Source organism: Bos taurus, chromosome 18 (genome assembly GCF_002263795.3).
Source record: "Bos taurus isolate L1 Dominette 01449 registration number 42190680 breed Hereford chromosome 18, ARS-UCD2.0, whole genome shotgun sequence".
In the NCBI taxonomy this organism is placed as follows: Eukaryota; Metazoa; Chordata; class Mammalia; order Artiodactyla; family Bovidae; genus Bos; species Bos taurus.
Genome location: NC_037345.1, coordinates 25,633,561 through 25,657,546, shown reverse-complemented (window position 1 = coordinate 25,657,546; position 23,986 = coordinate 25,633,561). Strand labels below are relative to the sequence as shown.

Below are 23,986 nucleotides of genomic sequence, written 5' to 3'. Positions count from 1 at the left end.
CTCCTTTCGAAGAGTTGGATTGCTTTTCTGGGTGCCTGAAGGACATGCACAACATTTGAAATCATCTTTGCTATCTAGCTCCAGAAATGTCCATCATCCTAAAAGGAAACCCTGAGCCCATAAAGCAGTTTCTCTTCGCCCAGGCTCTGGCAACCACTAATCTATGAGTTTGCCTATTCGGATATTTCATATAAATGGAAGTATGTGCTATCAGGTCTGTTGGCTTCTTCCACTTAGTATGTTTTCAAGGTTTACCTATGTTATAGTATGTGTAAGCATTTCATTCCTTTTTATGGATGAATAATATACTTCACATGTATATATCACCTTTTGTTTATACATGTTTCCATTGATAGGCATTTGGATTGTTTCCACTTTTTGGCTGTTGTGAGTAGAGCTGCTTGTATTCATGTAGAGGCTTTTGTTTAAAGAGGTGTTTTTTTTTTCTAAGTCTTCATTGAATTTGATACAATGTTGTTTCTGTCTTGTGTTATTGTTTCTTGGCCAGGAGACATGTGTGACCTTAGCTCCCCGACCAGGGATTGAACTCACACCCACTGCATTGGAAGGCAAAGTCTTAACCACTGGACCACCAGGGAAGCCCCTGAAGACTTGCTTTTAATTCTTTTGGGTGGATACCTGGGAGCAGAATTGCTGGTAATTCTATGTTTAACTTCCTGCAGAACTATTCAACTGTTTTCCATATTAGCTGCATCATTTTATAGTCCCATCACCAGTGGATGAGGGTTTGGACCTCTCCAGATTCTTGCCAACACTTAGTATTTTCCACTTTGTTTTGTTTCATTTTCAAATATAGCCATCCTAGGGGATGTGAAGTGGTATCTCACTGCGGTTTTAATTTGCATTTCTCTAGTCGCAAAGAGTCGGGCATGTCTGAGCGACTGATCTGATCTGATCTGAGTGACTAATGATGTTGAGCACATTTTCATGTGCTCATTGGTCTGTGTAAATCTTCTTTGGAGAAATTCTTCTGAGTAGTTGAAACTGTGGGATGATCAGTGTGTGGTGTGAGGGCTGTGCTTAGTCTGTCAGTCGTGTCCGACTCTTTGTGACCCCACGGACTGCAGCCCGCTAGGCTCCTCAGTCCATGGGATTCTCCAGGCAAGAATACTGGAGTGGGGTGCCTTGCCCTCCTCCAGGGGATCTTCCCAACCCAGGGTTTGAACCCAGGCCTCCCACATTGCAGGTGGATTCTTTACCATCTGAGCCATGAGGGAAGCTGAAGAATACTGGAGCAGGTAGCCTATCCCTTCTCCAGGAGATCTTCCTGACCCAGGAATCAAACTGGGGTCTGCTGCATTGCAGGCAGATTCTTTACCAGTTGAACTACCAGGGAAGCCCCTGTGTGAGAGCTCATTCACATTTATTACTAAGGGCTAAGTGAATACAGGGAATTCAGCCTTTGAAGACTTAGCTCTATGGACACTGACTTATGGGAACTGAACTGGCATTGGAAGTACATAGAACACAAATTTAATTGTCATTTATTTTACTGTAGCCCTCTTGCCATAGGCTAGAATAGGGGTCCCTAGTCCCGGGAGCCACAGATGGGTATTGGTCCATGGACCATTAGAAACTGGGTTGCACAGCAGGAGGTGAGGGGTTGTCTTCCACAAAACCAGTCCCTAGTGCCAAAAACTTCGGGGACCACTGGGCTAGAAAGTTGGGGTGAGGCAAGTCCCGCCTCCCAACCTGGTCCCCGTGCTGGTGCTATCCATGGTGCTGAAACTTCTCTGGCCAGAGTTCCTTTTCCTAAGCAAGGCGTCCTAAGATGTGTTGCCCATGTTTTAAAAGTAATTTTAAACAGGTGAAGGCTGAAGTAGCAATGAGAGAGAAGTGGAACAAGAGCAGATAGAGCCAGATCAAGGCTACTGGAAAGGAGTAGCTACGGAGGGCTTGCAAGGGAGACAAAAGGGAGAGTTTTATTTCAACATTGTTTTTTGAATAGTCACAGTTACCCAAGTGGTGCTAGTGGTAAAGAACACATCTGCCAATGCAGGAGGCATAAGAGATTCTGGTTCGATCCCTGGGTCGGGAAGATCCCCTGGAGAAGGAAATGACAACCCACTCTAGTATTCTTGCCTGGAGAATCCCATGGGCAGAGGAGTCTGCTGGGCTATGGTCCATAGGGTCACAAAGAGTCAGACACAACTGAAGTGACTTAGCACAGCACCAAGGAATAAAACTCCAAGGAAACCACAGGACAAAAATATTGTAAAATATAATCCATGAAAACATGTGCAAATGAGATTGGATGGATCAGGCAACTAGAAATCCAGCCAGAAACAGTGGGATGAGACTGTCCAAATCCATTGACTGAGATACACCAATTGATGCTACTTTTTATCTTTCAAAAATCTAAACAAAGAAGTTTTGTGATTTTTATTGTTACCAAATAAAATAGAGAATTGTATTTCACAATACAAATAGCTCACCTCATGCATTCCAAACATTCCTTTCCCTTACAAAACAGACCATGAATTTACTTTCTTGAGGGAAGATTTTCTGATCTGGTTTTCAGAGCACTTTAAAAAAATTATTTTAGTTGTGAAAGTAACATATATTCAGAAATTCTAAAGCATAAATGAAAGTGAAAAGAAAGTGTTAGTCACTCAGTTCTGTCCAACTCTATGTGGTCCCATGGATTGTCTCCTCTGTCCATGGAATTCTCCAGGCAAGAATACTGGAGTGGGTTGCCATTCCCTTCTCCATAGATGTATACCTGAATTTTTAATTGTAAAGCTGACACTTATTTAAGGGTCATCTTCTTTGTCTGATACTAAATTAACTATTGAGATAATTTTTTGTTTGTGTTTGTTTTCATGGTACATTTTTTTTTTTCATTGTAAGTGGTGTGAAGTTCAACAGCTTGTCTTTTACCTTGGAGGGGGCATCTTGATATTCTCTAGTCCACTGAATGTCCAGGAGATTCACTGAGGTGCAGGGACCCTGAATTCTTAGGGAGTTTGTCTCCTATCTCCTGGTTCACACGTGTCTTCCTACAGCATCTTCACTACTTGCTGCTTTCTGCTCATCAGATCTAATCAGCAATGTTGTCAATGTAGTGAAATTTGTAGAATGTCAGGATGAGTGAGGTCTCTGTGAATTATCTTATGACAGTGAAGAGACTTGATGTGGCCCTGAGGAAACACTGTGGCTATATACTGTTAGCTCTGCCAAGTAAAAGGAAACGACTTCGGGGACCTCTCTGGTGGTCCCGTGGTTAAAATCCACCTTCCAATGTAGGGGACTCAGGTTCAACTATCTTCCCTCATAGCTCAGTTGGTAAAGAACCATCCTGCAAAGCAGGATTCCCCGGGTTGATTTCTGGGTTGGGAAGATCTGCTGGAGAAAGGATAGGCTACCCAGTCCAGTATTCTTGGGCTTCCCTTGTGGCTCAGCTGGTAAAGAATCTGCCTGCAATACAGGAGGTCTGGGTTCCATTCCTGGGTAGGGAAGATCCCCTGGAGAAGGGAAAGGCTACCCACTCCAGTATTCTGGCCTGGAGAATTCCATGGACTGTATAGTCCACAGGGTTGCAAACAGTCGGACACGACTGAGCAACTTTCACTTTCACTACTCTCAGGTTCAAATCCTGGTTGGGGAACTAAAACCCCGCATGCCTCGGGGCCACTAAATCCCCCTCACTGCCACTAGAGAGTCCACGTGCTGTTACACTACTAATCCCGAGCACACTAGACCCCATGCTCCACAGCAGAAGAAGTCCACATATCACAACGGGAAGCCCTTTCACCGCAACTAGAGAAAAGTCCATATGCTGCAATGAAGACCTAGCACAGCCAAAATTTTTTTCAAAAACTTTTTCAAAAAGCAAACTATTTTTGGAAGTCCTTGAAAAATGGTTTGGAGAAAAAAAATATTAGCCATGTAATAGCCGCATAGCAATAGCGAGGGGCTGTGTTGATTTCTTTGTGTAAACATACTCATCAGGGACAGCAGCTGCAATTAGATTCACTGCCTGATTAAGTTTATGACAGTCCGTGTCATTCTCCAAGACCCACCTGACTGATGGTGTGTTAAATGGAGTTAGGGCAGGTATTATCACTTCTGGTTCTTTCAAGACTTTCATGGATGCATTAACCTCTATATTTGCCCCCATCGATGTTGTTTTGTTTCTGGTTTACTATCTCAGTGGGAAGAAGACATTCCAGGAGCTAGTATTTAGCTATTCAATGAAATGCCCTCGCAAATGCAATTCAATAAAGAAAGCATAATCTCTTTAATAAATAGTGCCCAAACTGGACTTTCCGGTGGTCCAGAGGTTAAGAATCCACCTGCCAGTGCAGGAGACATGGGTTCGATCGATCCCTGGTCCAGGAAGATTACACATGCCTCGGGGCAACTAGGCCAGTGAGCTGCAACTCCTGAAGCCCGAACACCCAGAATATTCCACGGGTGTGGAACACCCATGCTCCACACAAGAGAAGCCACCATAATGAGAAGCCTGCGCAGTGCAGCGAAGAATAGCCACCACTCACCTTGCAGCAGCAAAGATCCAGGGCAGCTATAAATTAATTAATTAATTAAAAAAAAAAGATAGTGCCAAAACCACTAGCTATCTAAATGTAAAATGACGGCAATAACATAAAGCTAGACATTTGTCTCACACTGTGTACAAAAAATGAACCTCAAATGCTAATTGAGCCTAATTATAAGACTTCAAACAATACACTTAGAGCAGAAAACTTAGAGCAGAAGAAAAATTTTATAGCTTTGCTTGATGAACATTTCTTTGATATGTTTTAAATTTAAGTTAGAATTTATCAAAATTAAATGCTTTTGATCTTCAAAAGGCATTGTTAGGAAAATGAAAAAACAAATCATATACTGGGAGAGAATGCATATTTGCAAATCATACATCTGATAAAGGACTTGTATCCAGAATTCTTAAAACTCAGTAGTAAGAAGACAACCCAGTTTTTTAAAAGAGAGGAAGATTTGAATTTCACCAAAGAAAATACACAAGCACATGAAAAGTTACTCAACATCATTAGTCATTTGCTAAATGCAAATAAAACCATAGTGAAATACCATCCATACTCAGTGACATGGCTATAACCCAAAATACCAACAGTATTGTTAAAATGTGTTGAAACTACAACCCTTTTATACTGCTTATGGGAAAGTAAATGATATAGCCACTTTGAGAAGTAGTTTGGCAGTTTTTTATAAAGCTAAACATTTACTTACTGTATATCCCAGCAATTCCATTCCCAAAGAAATGAAAACATATGTCTACAAAGAACTAGAATTCAAATGTTTATGGAAGAGGCCCAGATTCCTGCTCCAGCTCAGAGGGCCTTTTACCTCTGCAAATTTCCCAGATGGCACAGTTTCTCCTGAGACCGTGTACACTTTGAGAAGCAACCAGCAGTTCTGTTAAGGTCAAAGTCTTCATACGAGTTCATATTGGTGAAGCCCTGGCAGACATTTCTTGGCTCTTCATATTTGGGTGTGGAATCTTCCTCACCTAACGGAGGGATGCAAAATGTGAATGTTCTGCATGAACAGGCACCACAAGGGCAGAGGGTAGAGGAGTTCAGGGTCCAGAGTCTAGTGGTGTGGACTAGAACCCCAACTCCATCCATCCACAGCAACTGTGTGAACTTGAGATGGATTTATATCCTCCCTGGACCTCGATTTCAAGGTGAAGGAGATAATATCCTGCCCCTGCCGCACCACCCCTCCCCAACATCTCACAGGGCCAGTGGGCTACTTCGGGGAAAGTGCATACAAAAGGCTTGGCACATGACTATAGATAAAGGTTCATGTTAGTGCGAGTACCCTTTCCTACCTCCTCCAGGGAGTCTGCCTGGCTTTTTTGCATTTGTTCCACATCAGACTTTTCAAAGCCTTCGCAAGTGGGACGCATGCTGTAACTCTTAGACATGATCTGTTTTGGTTTGCCTCATTCTCCCACATTCCCAGCACAACCTTCATGGCTACCTCCTGGTATAGGTGGAAAATACAGCAGAATGAGGCTCCCTGAAGCAGAATGACTGAGCAAGGTCAACATCTAGTTGGAGACTCCAGGACCAGAGGTCAGCTTTCACCTGGTAGGGGATGGAGTGCAAGCTTCGGGTCACTAGCTGTGTGACCTCAGATAAATTACTTAAACTCTCTGATACTCAGTCCCATTGGCCAAATGAAGCTGATGATACTTTCCTTCCTAGTTGTGGGGAGGATTAGAGATCATACGTGTTAAGGACATAGCTCACCGTAGGGGTACAAAGAGTCAGTATTATTTATTCCAGGAGGTGAGAAAGGCATTGTAAGACTATTTGCATATTTATGTATTTACATTGGATGGAAGGATGTGTCTATATATTTACCTATCTCTCAACAAAAATAATATCTGAACAGAGTTTTTAAAAACAAACTGTGTACAAGGACATAAGATGAAAAGTAAAAGTCCCTGCAACTCCCAGGTCACACTCCAGAATTCACTACCTGTAAAAGTTTATTGTACAACTTTCCAGGGAATGACTATGCATATGCAAGCATTTTATGCGAATTTACAAATTTACATGAATGGGATCATTTAGCAATATATCTAAAAGAGCTTTCTGTGTCGGCACATACCGATCCATCTCATTCATCATATATTTGCATACTATTTCAGTATACGGGTATTGCAATGCTTCTTCAGTTGGCCCCTTCTTGGTGAACATTTAGGGGGGGTTTGTTTTATTTTACTTACTATTTTGAATAATGCTACTTACATCTTTGTCAGTGTATGTTATGAATTCATAGAAAACATTCCTATCCTCGGCATTTCTATATCAAAATGTACGCACTTTGGAAAATTGCTAGATATTATTTAATTTCCTTCTTTTAAAAAAAAAAGATGTATTCAGTTTTACCTACTTATTTGGCTACACTGGGTCTTTGCTGCTGACCCAGTCAGCAGCCTGGTCTTTGACAGGCTTTCTCTACGCACTCAGGCTTCAGTGGTTGTGGCATACAGACCAGTTTGCTCTGTGGGCTTAGTTGTCTGGCGGCATGTGGAATCTTCCTGGACCAGGGATTGAACCTATGACCCTTGCATTGGCAAGCAGATTCTTAACCACTGGGCCACCAGGGAAGTCCTCAAAGTCCTCAAATTTCCTTCTCAAAAGGGCTACAGCTCTTTATACTTGCACCCAAATGGGCAAGAGTGACTGCTTACTCACACGCTCACAGTCCTAGACTTCACCAAACTTTCAAATCTTTGCTAGACTGGGGGTAAAATTGGATTTCATTTTTATTTTAGAAGGAGTCTGAGCATCTATTTGTATGTCTTTTTCCATGAACTGCTTTATTGTTTCCTTTACAGGGGTGAGCCTGGATCTTGACAATCTGTGCCTTTAAGTTCTGACTGGCCCACCAGGAGCTGAGGGTGAGGTGGGCAGGGAGACATTTACTTTTCATTTTTTCACACCCTTCTCCAGTGTTTGATTTTTTAAAAATTATGTACAGTATTACTTTCACATTAAATGAAATCAGTTAAATTTTAAGACAAAAATGAAATACATAGTAAAGACAAAAGCACACCAAAGTTAGGGTAAATGTAGGGTAAAACAGTAACATTTTCAAGTGGATTTTATAATAATTAGGGCTATATGTGACAATGTTTTAAGTAGCTTATAAAGGAACTTTAGTTTTCTGTTAGATTGTAAAGATATTCATAATATGTTGTTTAAGGGGAAAAAGCACAGAGTGGGTGAGAATATACAGAACAAGATCCATGTTTGCTTTTTAAGCAAAGGAGGAAGAGAGGGGCTTCCCCAGTGGCTCAGAGATAAAGAATCCACCTGCCGCTGCAGGAGATATGGGTTCGATCCCTGATCTGGAAAGACCCCCAAGAAGCAGAGCAACTAAGCCTGGGAGCCACTACTGTTGAGCCTGTGCTCTAGAGGCTGGGAGACACAACTACTGAAGCCCATGCTCCCTAGAGCCCGCGCTCCGAGACAAAAGAAGCCACCGTAATGAGGAGCCTATGCACCACAGCTAGAGAAAAGCCCAGGCAGCGATGAGACCCGGCAAAGCCAAAAATAAAAATGAATAATTTTTAAAAAGGAGGAAGAGAGAGAAAACAGGGAAGGAGGAAGAAAGAAAGAAGGAAGAAGAGCAGAGAGGAAGAGGAGGGGAGCCAAGGAAAGTGTCACGTCAGCTCCAGGGGAGGGAACATTGTCTTTTAATGGCAGCCCTCTGTGTGCCTGAGGGGTTACTCATGGGTGCGGGGTACAGAGGGTACCTCCGCAGGCGTAAACAGAGACTCCCTCCTGGCCCGCCATGAGATTTTAGGGACTTCAGACTTAGGAAGCTCTTGGCAAGTACCCGGGGCAGAGAAGATTACAAAACATCTTTTTTTGCAATTAGTTTTGGAAGACGTCATCAGAAGCATTTAGCCCAGACAGGGAGAGCCTGACCCAGGCCTTTGTGCCGGCTGCTGCTGCTGCTAAGTCGCTTCAGTTGTGTCCGACTCTGTGCGACCCCATAGACGGCAGCCCACCAGGCTCCGCCATCCTTGGGATTCTCCAGGCAAGAACACTGGGAGTGGGTTGCCATTTCCTTCTCCAACGCATGAAAGTGAAAAGTGAAAGTGAAGTCGCTCAGTCGTGTTTGAGTCCTAGCGACCCCATGGACTGCAGCCTACCAGGCTCCTCCGTCCATGGGATTTTCCAGGCAAGAGTACTGGAGTGGGGTCCCTCCAAACCCACCCTACTCTTCTCCATCCTGCTCTGACCCAGAGGTTGGTCTCCAAGGACCACCTCAAACTGGGTTCATACGGGGAGTGGGGGATGGGCAAAGAGGTCAGAGGGCAGGACAGTACCTACCCCTCCCTAGCCTCCCCATCACTGGCCTGCTTCTCTCTGCCGACAGCCACAAATTCTTGTTCCTGACCTGTGCTTAGTAAAGTACCCCCCCTCCGCCTTTTTTAAACATTTTTTTTAATGTAGATCATTTTTTAAGTCTTTATTGAATTTGTTACAATATTGCTTCTGTTAGGTAGTTAGAAAGGAAAAGGGAGTCCAGAATGGCAGCGGCTAAAAGACAAAAACAAAGAAGGGAAAAGCCCCTGAAAATAGAACAAAGGAAGATTCGAGGACCGGAGTGAGAACCTCAGGTAAAACAAACAGCCCTCCTGGCTAGCCCAATTTACAAAGGGCAGGCTCAAGGGGAGGAGAAAAAAACATATAAAAAGAGGAACCAAAACTGGGCCAGGGGCTTCTCTTCTCGTCACGTCTTTTGGTTCGGCCCACCCTCACACCTCGAGGATGTATTTTCCTTTGCTTTCTAAATAAAAAATGTAAACTAGTACAGCCACTATGGAGAACAGTGTGGAGATTCCTTAAAACACTGGAAATAGAACTGCTATACAACCCAGCAATCCCACTGCTGGGCATACACACCGAGGAAACCAGAATTGAAAGAGACATGTGTACCCCAATGTTTATCGCAGCACGGTTTACAATAGCCAGGACATGGAAGCAACCTAGATGTCCATCAGCAGATGAATGGATAAGAAAGCTGTGGTACATATACACAATGGAACATTACTCAGCCATTAAAAAGAATACATTTGAATCAGTTCTAATGAGGTGAATGAAACTGGAGCCCATTAAACAAAGTGAAGTAAGTCAGAAAGAAAAACACCAATACAGTATACTAACACATATATATGGAATTTAGAAAGATGGTAACGATGACCCTATATGCGAGACAGCAAAAGAGACACAGATGTAGAGAACAGACTTTTGGACTCTGTGGGAGAAGGCAAGGGTGGGATGATTTTGAGAGAATACCGTTGAAACATGTATATTATCGTATGTGAAATAGATCACCAGTCCAGGTTTGATGCATGAGACAGGGTGCTCAGGGCTAGTGCACTGGGATGACCCTGAGGGATGGGTTGGGGAGGGAGGTAGGAGGGGGGTTCAGGATGGGGAACATATGTACACCCATTGCTGATTCATGTCAATGTATGGCAAAAATCACCACAATATTGTAAAGTAATTAGCCTCCAATTAAAATAAAGAAGAAGAATAAAAAAAACCGAGCTGTAACACGGAGCTGTAACACAGGTCCATCCAAGGAAATTACATGGGGCTGTAACACTGGTCTGTCCATCACTTCAAATTTTTGTTGCAATGAGACAAAACCAAGGAAATTACAAACTCCCCAATGCTTCTGTTTTATGTTTTTGATTTTTGGCCACAAGGCATGTGGGATCTTAGCTCCCCGACCAGGGATTAAACCTGTATCCCCTGCATTGGAAGGTGAAGTCAACCACTGGGCCACCAGGGAAGTCCCAGGAAGGTAACCCTTTATTAAAGAGACCGTCTGCTTCCCTCTAGATACCTCCCAAGTGGCACAGTGGTAAAGAATCCAATCAACATAGGAGATGCAAGAGGGTTCGATCCCTGGGTTGGGAAGATACCCAGGAGTTGGAAATGGCAACCCGCTCCAGTATCCTTGCCTGGAAAATCCCATGGACAGAGGAGTCTGGCAGGCTACAGTCCATGAGGTCTCAAAAGTGTTGGCATGACTGAGTGACTGAGCACGCACACACTTCTTCCTCTGGGTCCCTACTCCTTTGACGCACCCATGTCACTCTGCTAGAATGTGAGTCCCTTGAGAGTAGGGACCACATGGTATATGAGCACAGGGCCTTATACTGTGTCGAGGGCTCCATTCATTTGGGAATGAATGAATGAAAAGAACAAATGAACGCATGGCAACTGCCCAAAAACACCCACAAAGAAAAGACCTTGCTGCTGCTAAGTCGCTTCAGTTGTGTCCAACTCTGTGGCAGCCCACCAGGCTCCCCCGTCCCTGGGATTCCCCAGGCAAGGACACTGGAGTGGGTTGCCATTTCCTTCTCCAATGCATGAAAGTGAAAAGTGAAAGTGAAGTCGCTCAGTCGTGTCTAACTCTTAGCGACCCCATGGACTGCAGCCTACCAGGCTCCTCCATCCATGGGATTTTCCAGGCAAGAGTACTGACCTCAAGATATAAACCTCTCAGGGCTCCTCACATTATTTAAACAGATGAACCAGAGCACCCATCTTACCATAGGGGAAACTCTGTCACTCCAAGGGGACTTCGAGGCCTGACCAGAAAATTACAACTTCTGTGAGGGGCCTAGAGTCCTTATGAGGTCAAGCAAGAGCCACTATTGGTTATGAAGTTAATTAATCCTTCAAGTGTTGCTGCCACACCTCTGGTACAATGTTGCCATTTTTCACACTTTTTTGAGCCATGTCCATGTGTGTTAGTTGCTCAGTCATGTCCGACTCTTTGTGACCCCACAGGCTCCTTTGTCCACAAAATTCTCTAGGCAAGAAGACTGGAGTGGGTTGCCATTCCCTTCTCCAGGGAATCTTTCTGACCCAGGGATTGAACCCAGGTCTCCTGCATTGCAGGCATATTCTTTACCATCTGAGCCACCAGGGAAGCCCTATTTTGTGCCAAAGACTGAATTTTGCATTTCCCTGAATTTCCCAACTTTTGGGATCAATCCAAAGCCATGTGACCCCAAGCTGGACACACACAGGGGTGGGGATGAAGGACAGGCATGAAGGCCACTCACTGAATCAAGAGTGAAACAGGAGGAGCAGGCAAAGCTCAGAAAAACAGACAGCCCATGGGGAGAGTGCATCGTCCTCTGCCCCAGGGGGTCGCTGCAGAAGGCAGAGAGCAGCCAGGGAGAGCTGGCCAGGTGGGCCGGGGCAGGGGCCTGCTTTCCCAGGAAGGAGGACAGCAAGGGCACAGCCTGGCACACTCGGGCTGCCTCTGGACAACCACCGTGTGGGTGTGTGCCAGACCAGGAGTGAGGGCTTCCCTGGTGGACCAGTGGTTAGGACTTCACCTTCCAGTGTGAGGGGTGTGGGTTCGATCTCTGGTTGGGGAGCTAAGATCCCGCACGTCTCGGGGTCAAAAAATCAGAAGCAGTAAGGTATCAAACTCAACAAAGACTTTTAAAATGGCCCACATGAAAAAAAAAAAATCTTTGGGAAAAAAAAGGCCAAAGTGAAGGACTGGAAAGTCTAATCCTCAGCTTGGGCGACTGGGTACCGTGGCGCTACTGTGGGGTCAGGGAAGGGAGCCTGTGTGGCTGGGGAAAGGGGTTGGGGGTGGTGGTGGGAGGGCAGTGCAGGCCATGTCTGGCCTCAGCCTCCAGAGGGTCCCAGACTCCTTTCCAAGGAGCTCAGAGGCAGTGGAGAAGGGCTTGTCACATCCCTTCACCCCATGTCCCAGAGCCATGACTGTCAGAGAGCCACAGTGTGAGGTATAGGGGTCGGGGAGCACCCTCCATGGCCCCCTCCCATGTCCAGGCTGCTGTGGGGAAGCCAAGGGGACCCAAGACGACTGCTGACCCAAGTTTACCAGGACAGGAAAACTGGCCCAGAGGTCAGAGGAGGTGAGGCGGCCGTCAGGGTGGGCTCCTCAGAGGACACGCTCCGGACATGCCCCCTCCCCGTCCCCGACCCTGGCTCTCCCAGGCTTGGCAGGAGGGGGTGAGGAGCCCACTGCTCACCTGAGGCCAAATGCAGGAGTAGCAGGATCCCCAGGGCCCTGGGCGCCACCATCCTGGGCCAGCCTCGTCCACGCTGGCCAGAGCCCCGCAGCTGTGTGTCCTTCTGGTCCCAGTCTCTGCTGAGCCAGCCCTCCCTGGCCCCCACCCTGCAGTGTCACCACTTCCTGTGGCCTCTTTCTCACCCTTCCTGTGCCATGGCACCGTCAGTTAAGTTGTGAAAGGTGAGTGTGGGGAACTGGGCAGAGTTCCTAGCCTCATCCTGCCCCATGACCACCTGCAGAGGGGCCCAGACTCCCTGGGAGTTGCTGAACCCACACCAGGGACACTGCTCCTGGGGTCATATCTGGGTGGGTGTGGGGATCCAGCAGCCACGGAAGCTCTGAGCAGATTCCTGGGGAGTGATGATGGGCCCAAGCTTTGGAATCAACAATTCTTTTCTCAGATCCTCCTTTCACAAGCGAGGGGCCTCTCTGAGCCTCAATTTCCCCCTTTGTAAAACAGACACCAGGTGGCCCAGTCGGTAAAGAATTCGCCTGCATTGTAGGAGACGGCCTGCAGCTCAGGAGACCAGTGTTCGATCCCTGGGTTGGAAAGATCCCCTGGAGGAGGAAATGGCAACCCACTCCAGTATTCTTGCCTGGAAAATCCCACGGACAGAGGAGCCTGGTGGGCTACAGTCCATGGGGTCACAAGAGTCGGGCATGACTGAGTGACTAAACCACCAAAACAGACACAGCAATGCAGCAATGCCTCCTAGGGCTATGTCGGGTGTGTGAGGAGACCCGTCACGTGCCAGGCATGCAGCTCGGCTGTAGGGATGAAGATGGGGAGAGAGTTCACACTCCCTCCTTCAGGCCTAGGATTTGAACAAGACCAAGGCTCAAGCCCAGGCCTGCTAGGGTCCTGGGAGGAGAGGAGGAGCCAGGCCTGGAGGCCCCCGGGGCCACTTTCCTCCCCCACCCAGCAGATGGAATAACAGGAGAGATGTGAGCGAGGGCCCTGGGGCTTGGTCAGAGCTGGGCTGACGTCTGTCCTGGCCACTTTCCGGCTGCCTGAGCTTGCGTGAGCTAACCTCTTCTCCGAGTTTTTTATGAGGCACAGGGAGGACTCAAAAGATGGGTAGGCCCGCCCAGCCCTGGCTGGCCTCTCTTTCCCCTTCCTCACTCATAGTGTCTAGACAGGACTCAGCCTCTTTCTAGGCCCTCTGGGCCCCGGGAGGGTCAGGGCCACACAGGGGCCAGGTGGGAATCTGACAGGACCCCAGGCACTTCCTCGTCAGGGAAGGCGGGGAGGGTGAATGGGAGCCACTGGCCTGCCCCTCCGCCCACCTCCACTTGACTGGCCGCCTCCTCTCTCCCAGTCGCAGGTCAGGGCAAGGGCTCTGTGAACCATGACTGCTAGGTTCCACACCTGGAGACCCATCTGGCATCTGGGACTCCCAGAGGGACTCCCAGATGCTTTTTTGTAAAGAGCCTGAGCCCTGCAGACTGGAACCCAGAGTGTGTGTGCAGCCCACCTGGGAAGACAGGACTGGGGACTGGCAAAGTGATGAGGGAGGGTGCCACAGAGCCAGAGCAGGGGCCACCTCTCCTAGGCCCCATGGTGGCTGGAGCTTAGCCTGGAGCTACTTAGAGCCCTGGGGATTCCCAGGAACACCTCCTCCCTTCAACCATCTCCCACCCTCGGCTTGTCCAAACGGCTCCAGGTTTGGAGTCTCCTGGTGCGAGGCCTCCGGTACTCTGGACAGGCCCAGCCAGCTTTCACCCCCTGGCTATTCCAGCCCATTTCCCACACAAACAGGGAGACAAGCCTGGTGAGACCAGTGGTCCTACTGTTCAAAGTCCCACAGCCCAGAGTCGTGTGTGATAAGAACCATCTGGGTTAAGGAGCACCACAGAGCTGTCAGATGGCCCGTTCAGGGCTGTCACGAGAGGATGAGACCCGACCAGAAACCCGGTCCCCACTACCTGAGCTGGCCCCGTAAACAGACACTAGGTGCTCCAGAGAGGCCTTTGAAGTGGGAGGATTTGTTTGAGGGGCGTGCTCCCGGCCTGGAGGAAGGGGCTGGGTCGCCCTTCCTGCCCTCCCTGAGGATGGCTGGAGGTGTTTCCTAAGGTCTAGCCAAGTAATTTTGGTCTGAGAGACTCCCAGAGAGGTCCCTGAAGGGGAGATGGCCCTGATCTCTGTGCATCCCACCCAGATGCGCAATCGGGACAACGGAGTGGGAGAGGAGGTCTGTCCTCTGCCTTCAGGGGCTGGAGCACAAGAGGAGCCCACCACTTGGAGAAAGGCAGAGGCAGGGACCAATGGAAGTGGGTCTGGGCAGGTCCCCAAAGATCCCACATTCAAGCCTGTGACATCACTGCTGGCCCATCCCTGGCTGCCAGGGCACTTCACCCCACTTCCTGTCCATCTCTGGAGACCGGGACACTTTCCCCAGCCCATGTTCCTCCTGGAGCAGCCAGGACAGGAGGGAGGAGACTGCGGGGACGGAAAGCTCAGATGCGGGCCAGGGCTGGAGCTACACTGGACCTTTAGACACAAAGAGCCGTGATCAAACAAGGCTGCTTCCGTAAACTGAAGGGGGATGAGAAGCTATTTGACCTGCCTCACCTGTGTCACGGGACAGAGAGGGGAGACTTGACGGGACAAGGTAGAAGGCAGTGATGGGAGAGAGGTCCAATCAGTTTATTCCTGCAGCCCACCCACTGCACACTGGTCAGTAAACTGGTTACATACGTCCCGTGACCAGCCAAGGGTTGAATTCAGCCCTCAAATGTGATTTCTTTGACCGGCGAATATTTTGGATTAGCTAAGGTTTTTTTTTCATATTTATTATTTTTATTTAATTATGTGGCTGCACCAAGTCTTAGTTGCTGCACGCAGGTTTTGATCTTTGATCAACGATCTTTGATCGTTGTGGCAAGTGGCATCTTCAGTAGCAGCATGCGGGATTTTTTTAGTTGAGGCACGTGGGGTCTAGTTCCCTGACCAGGGATCAAACCCAGGGGTCCTGCACTGGGAGAGCGGAGCCTTAGCCACTGGACCCCCAGGGAAGTCCCTAGTGAAGTTTCTTAAATCAGGGGATTTTACACCAGCACAATCTGGATTTCTCCTCATAAAAGGCAGGTGTGGTTTGGCTACACGGGCCCTCATTCCTGCAAGGTGGTGATTGGCTCGAGCTGAGTAGCAGCTGCACCCTCAGCGTGAGGCTCGTAGCCTTCCACTGAGCCCACCGCTTGCCACTGCCTCCCCAGTGCTGACACCCAGTCGCCATTTCTCCTCCCCGTTGCCCTGATAACACTTCCAGTAGGTTTCTCTTATACATGGCCGTCTTCTCTTGCTCATGTTTCTCCACTGTCCCCCCCGCCCCACCCCCACAGTGACCCTTACTAGAAGCACAGAACAAAGTTCAGGAGGAAACGCCCCCAAATGTTTGCATTTGTTGGTTAGGTGACAACAACTGACTTTTATTTTCTTCTGTGCACTCTTCTACAGCTTCCAAATTCTCTACGATGAACACATACTTCTTTTTAATATCAAAAGACAAATGGACTGGTAATTACAAAGGAAATCCTCCCCATTTTTGAGTCTGAGAGCCAGGTCAAATGTTGCTGTCCTGCAGGAAGTCTTCCTGGAATCCCAGCTAGGAGTGATGGCTCCCCCAACCCTGTGCCTGCAGCTCTAAGAGTTCTTGTGTTTGTGCATGGTTCCCACACTAGACTGAGAACTCACAGAGGGGAACGACCATTTGTTCCAACAGAATTAACTGTGACTGGCTGCGGTGTGATCAAAACTGCCTGCAGGGGGCGCTAAGGGGCACGTCAGGCTCTACCAGCATCATCAGGTGAGGCGTGTCTCAGTCTTTGGAGGGCTGGGGTGGAAACGATTTTGGACTGCAATGTCCCATAGTTTGTGAGGCAAGAGGGCTTCGGGAGAAGCTGTGGGCCCCTGTGAGGTGTGGGCTCGGCAGTGGTGAGCAAGGGTGATGCAGCGTTGGAGAGGCCCAGATGGAAAGATGGACCTAGCCCAGCCCAGAAATGTTTCTACTAAGCCTGAGTCAGGGGCAGGCAAAGGCCCACACAGTAAATAAAGGTTTACAGCAGGCACCAGGCGGCTCTTGGGAACCACTGCCCAAAGTCCAGGGTTGGAATCAGGGACCCTGGGGCTGTGAGTGGAAGGCTAGAGAGGTCCTAGAAGAGGAAGGGAGGAGCAGGAAGGGGAAGGCTGGGGAGGCTGACAAAGGGGGAGGGCCCTGGGCTCAGAGGTAGGGAAGCTGTGCTCCTCCAGGGGTCTGTCTCAAAGCTCTGCCTCGACCCATTTTCCCTGCATGCCATCCTTAGGTTAAAATGAATGGGGCTACAGAGTACCCTCGTGGTGATCACCAGAGACAGAGCAGCCATGGCACATTTCTGTCCTGGGCGAGAGCACAGGACCAAGGGTACCGCCAGCCTCCAAGGTTTAAGTCCTGCAGACTCCCAACCCCCAGCTCCAAGGGCCGGTCCAGTGGTGGTGCATTAAGACCAGCCTTCAGTCCCACTCCTGGGTCCCCTGAGATGGACCCAAGAGGCAAGTAGTCAGAAGACCCAGCCTGGGAATTCCTGGCTGCCATGGCAACAGCCCCATCCCTCCAAGGTCCTTGGGCCTTCTCAAGTCTTCAGCTGGCCCACCCAGGGTTGGGCCTGGCTGCAGGGGCTGCAGGTAGCAGTGAAGAGAGACAGGTGACTCTGCTTCTTCACACCGGTGGGGGGCGCTGGCGGCCTAGATGCGGCTGGACGAGGTGCTGCCCGAGCTGATGGGGAGCCTGGCACTGTCCGAGTTGCTCTTCAGAGGGGAGGGCCCACCCTGGGCCTGCAGGCGCATGGACCAGTACCAGAGGAAAATGAGGAAGCCTGTGGGCAGCAAGGGGGTACAGGGCTCAGAGGCTGGGAGCAGCCCCCCCGACACCACTCCCGTCCACTTTGACCCATGTCTGCCCACACCCCCATCACAGGCTCCCCACAACGACTCGATCCCAGGAGTACCGACTGCGCCAGGCACTGGGCAACGCTCTGTGCATCATGTCACTTTAGTCTCTCCAGCTCCCTTGAGACCATGCCTCGTTATTACCATTCTGTTTCACAAACAGGGAGACTGAGGCCCAGGGAGATAAGGGGCTTGGCTGAGCCAGGGGTCCAGCAGCAGTGGGCGGGCTCTGGAGCCACCTGCTTAAGTACCAGGTGATAGTATTTCTCCCCAAATAATACTACTGTGATTTAGCAATAGCTCAGTAAATGCGTGAATTGATCGGCATCCTTACAGAGTTCCCTTCACTTCACAGATGGGAAAACAAAGGCTCACCTCCGTCACACCCCACTCCATTGCATGGGGACTCCATGGAGACCTTGCTTTCCCTGTTTTCCTGCCCAAGCTGTCCTCCCTATCCAACATGGTGAAAAACAAAGGTGTGTGTGTGTGTGTGTGTGTGTGTGTGTGATGTTGGGGGGGTGGGCGCAGAGGGGTGCAGGCAGAGCAGGAACAGACCCTCATGGCATCAAGCCAGGCCCCCAGGATCCAGCCCCTCTGCTCCTCCCCCTCACCTCCTCCCCGTCTCCCCCCAAGCTCACTACCCCTTACGCAGCTCCTCCTTAGGGTTCCTCCAACACACACCCTACTTCTGGCCTCAGGACCTTTGCTCACGCTTCTCCCTCTGCCTGGAGCGCTCCAGCCCTAGAGCAGGTCTCCTCAGCCTCTAAGGTGCGCCTGGGCATCTGTAACAAGGAGCACTCTGACTCAGCAGGCCTGGGGCGGGCCAGAGGTGGCATCTGCAATAAGCTCCTGATGCTGCTGATGCTGCTGGTCCAAGAAACACCCTTGGAGTAATGGGACCCTTGATCTCTCTGTGGGTGGAGAGATCCACCTTTGTTTTTCACCGTGCTGGGTAGGAGGAGGACTTGGGCAGGAAAACAGGGAAGGCGAGGCCTCCATGGGGTCCCCGTGCAATGGGGGTGGGTTGTGAAGGAGGGGAAGTGAAGGGCGCGCTGGATCCATGGCTGGATCCTTCTGTTGTCTCTGGATGTCTCCTAAACGGAGGGGCCTCCCCCTCCAAGTGTCCCCTAGCAGGCTCAGACTGTCTATCACCTTGCCCACTATTACTTCCTTCCTCTCCCAGATGCCCTCTGATGCCTGTGGCCCTTGGTCTTCAGGGCCACACTTGGTCTTCCCCACTAGAGATGAGCTCTGTGGAGCAAGGCTCTTGCCCGGCTAGTTCACAACTGGAGCACCAGGGCTTAACATCGAGTCTACACAGAGTAGGTACTCATCAGTACCTACTGTACAAACAGAGACTTGTCAACTGTGGCCCAGAGGCCCCCACTTTACAAACGGGAAGGTTGAGGCCCAGAGAAGGGGAGGCTTCAGGTCATCTGGGTCATCTCATCCGTGACCTGTTCTCTATGTCTGGGCACCCTTCCTGGGCCAGGGTCTAGGGTCTTCTCCACACCTACCTTGGAAGGAGGTGATGATGCTGAAGAAGTAGAGGATGACAAGCTGGAAGGTGCCAGAAGCAAAGGAGAAGAAGACCAAGGCCCAGGGCAGGCCGAGGACCAGACTGAGGCCCAGCAGGGTCAGCACGTGGGGCCACTTCTGGGCGTGTGGGCGCAGCCGCAGGATCTGCACCACCATGGTACCCAGCATGGCCGTGTTGAACAGAAACACCAGGCTGAAGAGGCCCAGGTTGGTGACATGGCTGACCAAGGAGTCCTGGATCCAGCACCTGTGGGCAAGTGTACAAAGGCTCAGGGCAAGGCCGGGCTCACAGGGTGCCTCCTGGGCCATGGGCGAGCACCGTGGTGAGCCCCAGTTACAGGGCAGTTACTTTAGACACCACTGACTCAAGGGCCAAAAAGTCACTCTTCTTTCAACTATCCTATATTCCTTCTCTACAGCCAAGAGAAAGGCTTAGTTTGGTGCTAATATGTTTTTAACACTTTTAACACTTGCTAAAAGCAGAGACATTACTTTGCCAACAAAGGTCCGGCTAGTCAAGGCTATGGTTTTTCCTGTGGTCATGTATGAATGTGAGAGTTGGACTGTGAAGAAGGCTGAGCGCCGAAGAATTGATGCTCTTGAACTGTGGTGTTGGAGAAGACTCTTGAGAGTCCCTTGGACTGCAAGGAGATCCAACCAGTCCATTCTGAAGGAGATCAGGCCTGGGATTTCTTTGGAAGGAATGATGCTAAAGCTGAAACTCCAGTACTTTGGCCACCTCATGCGAAGAGTTGACTCATTGGAAAAGACTCTGATGCTGGGAGGGATTGGGGGCAGGAGGACAAGGGGACGACAGAGGATGAGATGGCTGGATGGCATCACTGACTCGATGGGCGTGAGTCTGAGTGAACTCCGGGAGTTGGTGATGGACAGGCAGGCCTGGTGTGCTGTGATTCATGGGGTCGCAAAGAGTCAGACACGACTGAGCAACTGAACTGAACTGAACTGAACACTTGCTAGTCTCCCTTTTCAAACAGAGCCAGACTTAGGCTCACCGCTTTCATCAAGAATTTAGTAGCAGGGTTTTCTTGTTCCTTTCATGACTTTTCACTGTTTATGACAAGTAATGCTTATTTCCCATTTATGTGTACTATGACTTAAAAAAATACATTTAACAAGCCAGAAGATTTAAAAGAAAACATTAAACAATAATAATATGGATGATACAAGGTAAGGCAAAAGTCACAAGATTATGATGCAAAAAACTGAAATTTTTCAAACACTGAAGGAATGGAAAGGATTCCTTCCTAGCCTAGGGCTCAGGAGCTCTGGATTCTACTCTAGGCTCAGAGGGACTCACAGGCCAGGCCATGCCAGCCTGGGTGAATTAGCTGAATGTAGGACTGGATTTCAGCCCCGTTCATCTCCTGGCTGGGTACCTTTGAGCAGGGTGATGTGGATCCCTGCCTTCTCTGGGTCTCAGTCTTTCCATCTTTCCATGGGGAGGGAGATAGAAGTGTGCAGCAAAGGAACATGCTAGAGGTTCATCTGCTCCAGCTCAGACTCCCCCACACACAAGTGGGGAAACTGAGGCCCAGAGTGGGGCCAGGACCTGCGCAAGGTTATCTGGCAAGTGAGTGGCAGATCCAGGCCTGTTCTCACCCTCCCGGAGAGAAGCATCACTCTCAGCCCAGGGCTCCAGCCAAGGCCAGGCCGGTACCCCCAGCACCCATCACCCAAGAGTCTCCTGGTCAGTGTGACCTGGGCCCAGGCTGCTCTGACTTCTGCGCCATGGGGACCACACTCCTGCCCCCACTGCACAAGCCACTCACATGGAAGGGTAGATGACGCTCTCGGGGGTCTTGTGCACGGCAAGGATGATGCGACCATAGTTGTTCACGTCCACAAGTGCCACCAGCATCACCAGGGAAGCGGGGAAGCCTGTGGACAGCAAAGCAGGGAGCTCCGTCTCCCACCTTCCCAGGTCTGCCCTCCCCTTCCCTCTGGTGAGCCCTCTTCCTCTCACGTTCCCTCCGAGACCTCAGCTCCCAGAGCCCAGCCAGCTCCACTTGGGGCAAGTCCTCCAAGCTTGGACATTCCCTTCTCTATTCCAGTTCTGCTTTCCCAAGTCATGTCCTACTCTTGCAACCCCATGGACTGTAGCCTGCCGGGCTCCACTGTCCATGGGATTTCCCAGGCAAGAATACTGGAGTGGGTTGCCATTTCCTTCTCCAGGGGATCTTCCTGACCCAGAGATTGAACCTGGGTCTTCTGCATTGCAGGCAGACTTTTTACCAACTGAGCTATGAAGGAAGCTCCTGGTTTCCCAAAGGGGGACCTATCTCCCCTAACCCAACCCCTGCCCCCTCGCCATCCTGAAAGGCCCTAAGGGAAAGGGCCAGCAGGTCCCTGCTGGGGGGCTGGATGTCACAGGAGAAATGAGAGAAGCAGACATTGGTGGAGTGGAGGACAGTTCAATGGGGGACATCTAGAGTTATGTTCCAATGGAATGTCTGTTCTGGGCTTTGACTCTGTCCATTAGGTGGAGCCTGAGAGCTCCCTGGAAGGGGTTGCCCACCATTAAACACCTGGATTTTGACAAACAGCCAACTCTGAAGGAATTTCATATAAATCAATGATAAGAACCAAGAAGGAATCAAATGAAAAATATGGGAGGAGCAGCAAGTTGGGATCAGGGACATGTGGAGGTTGATGGGCCTGTGCAGTGATCAAAAGGACTTGTGGTATGTGCCCCTAGGCCTCGGGTCTGACAAAAGAGAGACCAGGCCATAGGTGAATTGGGTTGCTATTGGCTAAGAACAAATGCCAGAGCCATTGGGAACCTCATTATCTGAGGTTCATCGGGATGCACAGTCTGGGCCACCACCAGCCTAGGCGCATTATGTGAGGACTGGTTTACAGTCCCACTCATCCACGACTGGGTGCCTTTGAGCAGTGCCCAACCTGCACATCCGCACATGGCAGCTCTGTCTGCAAACCCCACTTGTAAAACAGAGATGAAGAGAATATGTAAGCATTTACTGGAGACAGGGCTCATTGCCTCATCCTAGTAAAGAAGACCTTGATCCAGCCAAGGTAAAGAACCCCTGAGGATGGCTGAGTGAAGGAAGCAGTGAGGGAATAATCAGAAGGGTAGGTGGAGAAGTGGAATGAAGTGCCCACCTGTTGTCAAAAGCCAAGAGGAGGAGGCCAATCTGGGGGGAACCCACAAACCCCCTCCACTAACTTACCCCAGCCCACAATGCTCAGCTTGAGCAGGTAGCCTGGGACATAGGTGCCGAAGACCTCGACCACAAGTCGGTAGAGGTTGTAGCCCTCGAGGCCCATCCAGGAGAGGCAGGCGAGCAGAGAGAAGTGCAGGAAGATGGCGCTGGCACGGCAGGCAGCCTCGGAGCCTGACAAGGCCACCGGCTCACTGAGCAGGAAGCTCACGTCCAGCAGGAAGACGGCCACCAGCAGATTCATGTGCACCTTGATGGTGTAATCCCTAGACTTCCTCCTGCACAGGTGGGCGGCGGTCAGTGTGGGAAGGCAGGGAGGTGGGAGGTGGGAGGTGGGAGGTGGGAGGTGGGAGGTGGGAGGTGGGAGGTGGGAGGTGGGAGGTGGGAGGTGGGAGGGCCCACCCCGGAGGGCCCACCCCCACCCACCCACCCCTCCTCCTCCAGGCAGCCTTCCTCCCCCAGGCAGCCTTCCCAGACTACACACACACACACACACACACACACACACACACACACGCTTCCTGTCCTACTCTTGTGGCTGCAGCCAGGCTCTTGCCTACCTGTCCCTCGGCACCTACCCTGTATCCAGCACCCACAGGCTCGGGCACTGTATGTGCATTTAACAGCAGCCTCAGCTAGGCATAGATGCTCCGATTACACAGACACGACCATCAACCAGATACTCCCAAAGTCAGAAGGGAAAGACTGGAATTTTTGCTGTTTTGGAGAATCCACGCCACCCACGTTCCATGTCTGTCTGTACAACTGTACCTCTGTGAGCACAGGCTGTGTGTGCCTGTGCCCTTAAGTCTGCAAGTCTGTGTGTGCCTGCCCTGCCCCCATCCTGAGATACTACGTGGTCCAGGGCACCATCAGCCTTTCTGCCCCCAATGTGCCCTGCCTGGCACCATCCACTGCCTGTCCCAGAGGGCGCAGAAGAACACCTGCCATCCTGGACTTCCACGCCTGCTGTGCCCCTGACTCAGGCACCACAATTGGCTGGCCCCGCCCCTCACCCTCAGTTTACTCCTCTGTGAAGTGGGAAGACTGGCCCCCCAAGCGCGTGGTGAGGGTTACACTGATATAAAGCACCCAGCACAGATAAGATCTCAGTCCCGAAGCGTTCCCATCCCTGTGTGCTGGGGCACTTTTGTGTCCTGGGTAAGTGCTGGGGGGCTTGTGCCCCGACTCCTGGCCCTCCACTAAGCCTGCCAGCCGTCTCTCTTCATCACCGACTCCAGCCCACCACGTGTGCATCTGTGACCGTGCCTGCACACGGCTGCACCCTCCCCTCCTCCCCACGAGGACAGTGAGCACACTCCAAGTGTCACTCCAGATCTAAGGCTGTCTCCCCTCTACCGCAATGGCTCTAGGCCCCAGTTGCAGGTGGACTTCAGTTTAGGCGAAGCCCAGCTCTGACAATCCAGACCCCACACACAAGCCCGTCTGAGGGTGGGGGAGGCGTTCTTCACTCTGCCAAAGGTGACCTCTTCTCTCCTCAGGCATCCAGACGACTAGGGTGACAGGTTCCTCCATGGAGCCAGGAGCTGCTGCTGCTGCTAAGTCACTTCAGTCGTGTCGGACTCTGTGTGACCCCAGAGATGGCAGCCCACCAGGCTTCCCCGTCCCTGGGATTCTCCAGGCAAGAATACTGGAGTGGGTTGCCATTTCCTTCTCCAATGCATGAAAGTGAAAAGTGAAAGTGAAGTCG

At 50.3% G+C, this 23,986-nt stretch overlaps 2 protein-coding genes across 8 annotated transcripts in view; both read right to left on the bottom strand.

Moving 5' to 3' along the window:
• ADGRG3 (adhesion G protein-coupled receptor G3) overlaps positions 1 to 12,835 on the bottom strand; it is a 30,205-nt gene extending 17,370 nt beyond the window's left edge. The window contains exons 1-2 of one of the 2 annotated variants that reach the window (XM_015475805.3): positions 12,566 to 12,835; positions 5,350 to 5,512 (exon numbers count right to left, since the gene is read on the bottom strand). In XM_015475805.3, coding sequence (XP_015331291.1) covers positions 5,350 to 5,512; positions 12,566 to 12,617 — 215 coding nt within the window. In that variant the 5' untranslated portion in view covers positions 12,618 to 12,835. The remainder of the gene's footprint in view (positions 1 to 5,349; positions 5,513 to 12,565) is intronic. The other variant, XM_010814629.4, reaches the window with a different exon arrangement.
• Positions 12,836 to 16,014: 3,179 nt separating this feature from the next.
• ADGRG1 (adhesion G protein-coupled receptor G1) overlaps positions 16,015 to 23,986 on the bottom strand; it is a 46,173-nt gene continuing 38,201 nt past the window's right edge. For all 6 annotated transcript variants that reach the window (XM_024978084.2, XM_024978089.2, NM_001083656.1 and 3 more), the window contains 4 exon segments: positions 22,285 to 22,553; positions 20,866 to 20,974; positions 19,051 to 19,319; positions 16,015 to 17,457 (listed from right to left, as the gene is read on the bottom strand). In XM_024978084.2, the coding sequence (XP_024833852.2) occupies positions 17,327 to 17,457; positions 19,051 to 19,319; positions 20,866 to 20,974; positions 22,285 to 22,553 (778 nt within the window). In that variant the 3' untranslated portion in view covers positions 16,015 to 17,326.